We start from the raw sequence: 8,852 nt of genomic DNA, 5'->3' as shown, positions 1-8,852 counted from the left end.
TTGACTCTTTTGGTGTTGTTTGGTGGATTGGAGGATTGAAGTCTGATGAAACAAGACATATTGGCAACAATTTATTTATTAACAATTTATTCATTTAACAAGCAGCTTGAGTAGCGTGTGGAAGAACCATACACCGCCACAACAGCTTCTCCTCCTCATGTTGGTCACCAGCCTGGTCTCACACTGCTGTGGGACGGCATCCCATTCTTCAACCAGTATTTGTCCCAAGTCAGCCAATGTGGTTGTGTTGGTCACTCTGGCACGGACAGCTGGCCAAGTTGATCCCAAAAGTGTTCAATGGGGTTCAGGTCAGGACTGCAGGCCATTCCCTCCTCTCAACTCCTGCTCTATCGGTGCAGCAATCAGCAAAGCGTTCTCCAGTGTCTTCTCCACACTGTGACACTACGATCCAACTGCCATAAGCATAATCTGGACTCACCGCTGAACATAATGTTCCTCCACATGTTGAGGTTTCCAGTGCAAGTGGGCCTGACAGTGAAGGGCGGTCAAGGCAAGCCTCCTGGCGGCCGTACGAGACCGGAGATTGGCTGCAGCTTGGCATTGGCAGAGGAGATTTGTCACATTTTCCATGGGCGCAACCCACATACTCAACTCTGCTGCTCCTACCACAAATGCATGTTTTTCACAAATGTGGCAGCATTTGAAAGGTGAGGAAACAGGCTTTCCAACCATATAAGATGTATTGCCAAGAAGCATTGTTACAACAAAGATCTACCAAACACAAATGTCCTTACTTTTTGTGTTGAGTTTATTTAAATATAAAAAGTTGAGACCTTGTTGACTTTTTCACCTAAAAACCCACCCCCTTTTAAGCCACAAAAAGCTTAGTCATGATAGATTTTACTGAGCAGGCCTCAGAAGAGCTAAAGGAAACACATCTGTTAACAGAAATTATTGGGAGGAATTTTTCATTTTTCATTTTGTGCATCAAAGTTTAGTATCATCCAAAACAAAACCACACAATGTAACTGAACAATTCTGAGGCTGTGGTGGAGAGGAGGACTCTCAACAAACTGTTGTCCATCATGGATAACCCCACCCACCCTTTCCACCTGCAGCTGGACAGACAGCGGAGCTCCTTATGCAACAGACTGCTCCAGCTCCGCTGTCACAAGGACAGGTACAGGAGAACATTCCTGCCCACTGCAATAACTCTGTACAATAATACCGCTCTGGCTGGCAGACAATATTTGCAATATTTTAGTTTCCCTTGTAGAGCCCAATCATCATGCCACTTATTTAAAAGAGTTTTCATGTCTGTTGTCCAGCAGAAAACCAGCAGACCTTGTTCTAGATGCATACTATATTTTATTTTATCCAAATCAAGTTGAACTCTTTCCCCCATGATTCCCAAGTCACATGGAGATATGGTGGGATTGCAATCAATGCACTCACAGGGGGGAAAAAATAAACTTAGAAAAAGACAGTGGAGAGTTTTTTTAAAAGCCCCAAACAGCCTCGACCTTCACATATCCACTTTCAACAAAACAGATGTAATGTAAATGTGAACACAAACACATGTTTGTACACAGACTGTATGTGACTTACTTGTATAACAGAAAGCAATTTCCCAACAACTTCAGAAAGTTTTCAGAATCATTTACAGGGATTAATTTATTTCATTGTGGAATGAAGTCACCTTGCAAATAATTAAATAAATACCCGCAAATATTCTTTTGCCAAGCTTTTGTGTGAGCACCAATGGTTCTGCTTTGGAGATTCTCATAAGAAACCCACCATTAAGGTCCTTCATAGTTTGAAAGTTATTTTACCGATATGATTGTCAGACTATTCCTGTTGCATGTGTAATCCAATGTTCTCTGACTGTAGTTCGGGAAGAGAATTAACGTCACAAAAGCAGCCATAGAGTGAGGCTTGGATTTGGTGCATATAATACATTTAATTTCACACAAAATATACATATATTTCTGACTCAAATGTTCAGTTTCAACATTGGTTTCTGGCATAGCCTCTCTCACCACAGGTCTTGGATAAGGTGAACAAAGCATAAGCATTTCATAAATAGTCAAAGCAGCCTGACTGCTTTTTCTTTTCGAGGCTCAGTAGAAGTGCACCACTTGGAATCCCCGTAGGCACTTAAAAGCCTGTGCATCCAACTTCCCCATATCGATTAAATTGTGTTCCAAATGCACTCGTACAAGCCCACTGAGACTATAACTTGTATTACCCCAGCAGAAAGCATCCCGAGGCACTGTTTGAATCTTGTTGTGGGTGAGGGCGACTGAGTGCAGAGCCATAGGGAGCTGTCTGGGCACCTGGCGCAAAGTGTTGTGACACAGGTCCAACTGATGCAGGACTGGCAATGTCTTGAAGGCCCCTGGTGCCACTTTGAAGATCGTGTTCCTTGCTAAACCCAGGTGTTCCAGGTTTTTCAAGGTTCTGAAAACCGCTTTCTTTATGGCAGATATAAGGTTTCCCTCCAGGTTTAGTGTTTTAAGTGAGTGGGGAAGGTGTTGGGGTACTTGTTTAAGTCGGTTACCCTCTAAGTTGAGGCTTTCCAAGTGAGTTGCATTGAGAAGGGAATACTTGAGAAGACCGTTGTTTGTCAATCTGTTTGAACTCAGATCTAACACTATCAGCTCTGATATCCCATTGAAGGCTCCTCCACGGAATTGCTCAATGAGGTTCCCTTTGAGGTAGAGCTCCTTGATGGAAAGGGGTAAGCCCAGAGGAACTGAAGTCAACTGGTTGTGATCCAGGTTCAGAGTGCGCAGCTTGCTCAAAGGAGAGAACACTGCATTAGGAAGAGATTCAGATCCATTCCCTAGGCTGTTGTTACTCAGGCTCAAAATCAAGAGGCCGGGGCAACTGGCCCAGGCAGCCTCAGACATCACACTCAGGCGATTATTGTCCAAACGAAGCTCCTCGAGAGAAAGGGGAAGATCACCTGGCACACTGATTAAGAGGTTTTTATTCAGGTAGAGGCGCTTCAAAGCCGGGATCCCCTCGAAGGCCCCCTCTATGGTGGCATCCTTTAGACGATTGTTGCTTAACACTAGGAACTCCATAGAGGCGTACTCATTGAGCAGGTCCAGCTGGATGCTGTCGATGTGGTTATTCATGAGGAGGATGTAGCGGGAGTTATAGGGGATACCGTAAGGAACCTTGTCCACACCTTTGTCTGAGCACTGGACCACCCTGGAAAACAGTACATAATACATACTAATGAAGATGTATCACACACTAGACAAACCATTATTATTTATTTATTTTAAACCCAACCCTTACCTTTAAGACTGTATCCTTATTTTCAGTAATTTGTGCTAAGCTAAGCTAGCTGGCTGTGGTGTCCTATTTACCATTTTCTTTAAATAATCTGTTTTTGTTTTTTTATTATTTCATTTTTATGGGAAATGCCAGAACTACTGATTTCTCTACAGAGTTAGGAGCACAGGGATTGCCTCCAAACTGCTGTCAACATGGTGGCTACTGAGCCAGCGGCTAGCTGCTTACTGTGCCATAAACCAACAAAAAGTGCATTGAACAGCTGCCAGCTGTTTATCAGAAGTATTTGCCGTATGAGTGTAGTGAGTGCAGCATGCAAGCTACTTTATCTTTACATGGCAAATAGTTGTTTGTGTCAATAGTAAGGCCCTGAATATGTTATCCATTACCCCAAGGGGATATCTTAAGGTTGCCTGTTTTGTCTGACCAACACTCGAAAACATAATATTAAGCACATTTCTCACATTGGAAAACATAGCAGCAGTGAATCTATAAGGTCTTAAAGTACTATTAAGCTTACCTTCCATAGCAGGCACACTCAGGAGGACAGTAGTCATCCTTGAAGTAAGGGAAGGTTGTTGGATTCACAACCTTCTTCTTCGGTGGTGGCTTTTGTGTTTTCTTGTCCTTTCTACTTTTCTTTTCCTTGGAATTCTTAATTTTCTTATTTTTACTACTGTTTTTCATTGACCTCATTGAAGGTGTTTTGGCAGTTGTCAGTCGTGGTTTGGCTGAAACTTTAGTTAGTGGTGTTTGAGGAGGAGATGCTTTATTTTGCTTCACTCTAGGTTTGGTGTCATTATTTGAGGGCTGAGTCATGTTTGGATTAAGCTTGACCATGGCATTATTTTCATTTGATCTTGATGTGGGATTTGCTTCTTTGGTCATAAACTTTGGGTTGGGTTTTGGCATTGTTGCTTGTACCAATCTAGTCGTATGATTTGGCTGAACAACGGTGGTTTGTATCTCCTTCAGTGCAGGTTTAAACAAAATATTTTTAACTACTGCATCCTCTAAATGTGGACTAGACTTAACTTCCAATTCATTCTGCTTGAGATGATGTCCAGGAGTCTGCCAAACCTCAGTAAGAAGATCCTCAAGCAGTAGGACTGAACTTATCCCACCAGGAAGCACTGTGGAGTCTGATTTGTGACTGATGACTGTGGGCCCGGGCAGAGTGACAGAAGGAGGAAAGACCTGAGGGCTAACTTTGGCGTAAGCGGTGGGAGGATGAGAGGATACTCGTGTAGGTGTAACCAGATGTGATTGAGGGACATTATGATGATTATCAGGGGGAGGAACACCGGGAGGATTTTGAGACTGAGTGATAATTTGAATGGCAGGAATCATTAATTCTTCCTGAGTAGAGGAAGTGCTAAAAGGAGGTGTGAGGTCGCTAACTACCATGTGATCTTCTATTTCTCCATTTCCTCCTTTCTCTTCCACATTTTGTTGATTTATAGTTATCATTTCCCTTCTAGCCTTTTCGTGAAGACCAATCCCTGCCACCAGCCTGCTCTCTCTTTCCTCTTCAACTTTTCCTTGCTTCAGTTTATCCATTTGATCACTTTTTTGAAATGCCTCATATGTTTCATCATCAGGAGCCATCCTCCTTTCTGAATTAGTCTCTGGAGTCAGTCCTTCACCCATCTGTTTATCCTGTCTTTTCCTTTCCTCAGTGGATTCGGCGTCCTTGTCTTCTTCTTCCACTGAAATTGAAACATCTCCCAGTTGCTCACTCTTCATATCAGACTTGTCTCTGTCCAGCTCAGCTATCTGGGCCACTGTCAATCCTACAATGCAAGCAACCATAAATATAGTTGACTTAAATTACATTTACATTTAAGACACCCTTATTTATAATGTAAAAGACCAAATCAAGATGCACGAGATAGTATTACATTTAAAGACTTGTGAAATAATTAGCATGGATGTGTTAATGACCAGTTGTTTCGTAATACTGTGATAATTAGTCACTGATTATATCTTAATTTCAAAGTCACGACAGATACTCCAGCACTTGAAATGTTAAATAGGTCTTATTGTATACTTACTGGGTTGCAACACATATGAATATCCAGAAACTGTGAGGAATATAAGCAGCAGTAGGAGGACCTTCATTGTGTCTGTTAAAAGGACACAAAAAGACAAAATGAGATCAGATTATGAATAACTGTAGAAAAAAAGTGAAATGCACAACTACAGTTTACCTTTTCTTAACTCACTTTTGATTATATTTCTTAAATTTTGCAGTTCTATATCGATTCAAACAGTTTAAAAAACATACTTTAAGAAAACGATGCATTACTCCTGTAGAACAGGAGTACACAGTGTTGACAATACTATGTTTGCAGTATTCTCATACATTTTGAAATATGTTTATTCAGATTTCAGTTTTTGGACTTTTATCAGTTTGTGCAAAAATGCAAGCTCTTGTTTTGTAATTAATATGAAAACAAAGAATGTAAAACATATGTCTTTATCTGCGAATGAGTTCAAAAGGAGTTTATATATTCTTTCAGAGGCATAGCCCAACTAACAGTCATACATGTCCATGCCTTTCACAACTTAAGTCAATTTAGTTAAGGAAGAAAAAATTGCTTTTTGCAATTTATTATTTTTGAATATACAGCAGTGTGTTGGATGGGAAGTAAATCAATGTCCAACAGAAAATTAATTAGAATATAATGGAAAACAGCAAAAATGGAAAAAAATAGAAGTTTAAAATATTGCATTGTTCAGCTTCATTGATGAGAGTTGCTTACCTGACATGTATGCAGCCTCCTTAAATGTCAAAGCTGAGTTCCTGCATGTATCCAGTTAAACCTGCACCTGCCTCTCTGCACGGATGGAGAACTAGAAATAGTTGAAACCTTTGAACCGCTCACAAATGAGTTTAATGACTGTGCAGCCCTCTCATGGAGAGTTTTCACACACACTGAGACACAGGTAATGACTCCTCAGATGCCTTTATCTATTATGAAGAGGATTCTCACACTTACCCTCGACGTCAGAGGAATCTGGAGGATCAATAGCGGGAAAGAGGGGCAACCTTAGGGGAAGAAGGGTCAGAGGTGACGGGTGTTTTTTTTACAGTGGCTACTGTTTGCTCCGATGGGGAGACATTAACATCTCAGTGCTTATATTAGGGTGACAAGTAGCTCTGGAAAGTCATTGGCCTTTGACCCATATGCTAATAATGTGCTGTACATCAGGAAGTCTGGGAACTGAAGGTGCTAATAAGTGGCTCTATATAACTCTGTTGGTTTGGTTAGCTTTATGCTCTTGTCATTTACTTTGAATGATCAAAGAATGATGACCTTTGAAACCTGGCCACAGGTTTGAATCATTATACGTTTTTCAGTTACTTTTGCGGGTGTGGTGAAACGCTGCGATTCAGAATATACATTCAGATGTTAGCCATCCAAAATGTAACATATATAGGGAGAGATTTTCCAATTTTATATGGAAATGTCACTGTTTATCTGGGTACTTAGTGACTAATTCACCAAGCGAAAAGTTCCTTTGGGGGACTATTTGCATTATACAAAATGCAAAGATAGAGAGAATAAACAGCGCGTGTGATTTATGGAATGTTTCAGATCTGGAAGAACCCCAGCCTATCTTTTATCATTCAGTAATCAAATTAGTTTTCTGTTTAGTTTATAAAACTCACAAGATTAATCCTCCTCAGCTGCACTATCTTTATTTTCCAACACGCGATATCTCAGATATGAAGCTCTTGTCTATGTTCTTTTGTGTTTTTGTCACATTGTCCATCATGTCAGCTAATGCACAGGGCCAAGCCTTTTTATCCCAAGTTCTGATCCTGTCAATTTGAGTTAGGATGTGTATCCGTATCAAAATATGGATATTACAATAGCTTACACCAGGGGTGTCCAAACTACGGCCCGGGGGCCAGATGTGGCCCGCAGGCCATTTTGAATCGGCCCTCAGCAAATTCTAAAAGTATAATGCAATATGGCCCACAAATTAAACTTATATTATATTATATTGTACTTCTCAAATATATATGTTAACATATATTAATGAGCCCAATTTAAAATAAATTCAGTATTTTAGAATTTTAAACATTCTCTAACAAATCTTAGTTGATAAAAAAAACAATCATTTATTTCTATAATGAGCTTGAGATGTAACCTTCATATTTCCTCTTATTATCAGCAATCTGAGGCTTCTGTTTTAAGGAATGAGCTGCCAACAGAATAAATGAACCCCTAAAGAGAGACAGGATGTAGGCTGTTCTGTCCTTAAAGCATTTTTAAGTATAACGCATTATTCACCTACCGTACATTTGATTTGTTTTGCTAACTTATAACTTAACTTACGAGGCAATAATCACCTCTATCAGTGGCCAAGCTCTCTGTATATTTTTCTGTATGTGGCCCTCGGTGAAAAAAGTTTGGACATCCCTGGTTTACACACACTAACAACCACATCGAACAGAGATACAAAATGTTATCCTCATAGCTTTGGAGAATATGATTAGAGAAGATAATTGATTGTGTTCTTGTCATTGAGGCGACTCAAATAATCATAAGAACAGGATAATGATCCAAGAAGCAGGTTTACTGAGATATCTGGATAACTGAGAAAATCAACATTTCAACTGATCAGATTTTCTGATCATACAAAGCACTCTCCTTCTACCCTCACATAAACACAGATGTACTAAATAATGACATCTAGTGTTCAGAACATTAACTGTGAAAGTACCTTTAGAGACCACAGGGAGGTAGCATATACCCACACATAACCACATGTGTCGCCTTGAGAGAGCCTTTTATTGCATAACCTTGCATGGGAAAATAAAGCAAATGTGTTTTAAGGTTTTTTTCTGTCTGTGTGCCCAAATCAATTGTGTCCTTTGGACCATAACAAAGAAAAATGAAATGGCAATAAAAGGATACTGATTGAAATTACAAGCCCCCACGAAGACATCTCATAACACCTTGGGCTGAGGCATCTCATTTCCTGTCGAAGGTGACGTAATGTATGGGAAAGAGTGTGAAAATCAGCACTAAAGGGAGAAACAGAGAGGTGGGGGTAGTTCTTATTCAACCTGCACCATGTTTTAGGATAAAAAAATAAGTGTTTGTCAGTGAATGAAGGCTATAATTCTGAGCGATAAATTGGGAATTTTCATCCCTTTTACATCAACACAATGACGCAAAAATCAACTGGTTTGGAGCTTTTTTCTTACCCTCCAATTAATTTATATTTAAAAAAAAAACTACTTTATCTGTCTCTCGAGCTTTGATACCTCATCTGCGGCTTCAAAAATCCATTTAACAGACAAAGTTCAGGATATAAAATCTGTCTGTCTGGACTTTCGCCTTCTAGCTAAATCACTGCTACACTTGAATGATTGTTCCCTGGTGCATGCAACACCCTGACAGCTGCCCAGCTGCCTCAACAGTTGCCCATACCCCCGCAGGTTTTTGTTTTTTTAAATTCTTGGCAAGCCCCAAAATCACCTTAAATGATCAAGGAATAATCATATTTCCCAACTGGGTCACAGGTTTAAATCAGTATCTCTAATGGCGTATGCAGAAGTAGTAAAA

At 40.1% G+C, this 8,852-nt stretch overlaps 1 protein-coding gene across 1 annotated transcript; it reads right to left on the bottom strand.

Moving 5' to 3' along the window:
* Positions 1 to 2,081: 2,081 nt before the first annotated feature.
* Positions 2,082 to 5,388, bottom strand: wu:fc23c09. The gene is made up of 4 exons (XM_063906057.1): positions 5,322 to 5,388; positions 4,914 to 5,060; positions 3,788 to 4,004; positions 2,082 to 3,180 (listed from the first exon to the last, which is right to left on the bottom strand). Exons 1-4 carry the CDS (start codon positions 5,386 to 5,388, stop codon positions 2,082 to 2,084), a joined length of 1,530 nt encoding a protein of 509 aa, XP_063762127.1.
* Positions 5,389 to 8,852: the final 3,464 nt, after the last annotated feature.

This window comes from Eleginops maclovinus, chromosome 17, assembly GCF_036324505.1.
Source record: "Eleginops maclovinus isolate JMC-PN-2008 ecotype Puerto Natales chromosome 17, JC_Emac_rtc_rv5, whole genome shotgun sequence".
Classification (NCBI taxonomy): Eukaryota; Metazoa; Chordata; class Actinopteri; order Perciformes; family Eleginopidae; genus Eleginops; species Eleginops maclovinus.
Note: the sequence above shows the minus strand (reverse complement) of the source record. Positions and strands in the feature narration are given on the sequence as shown.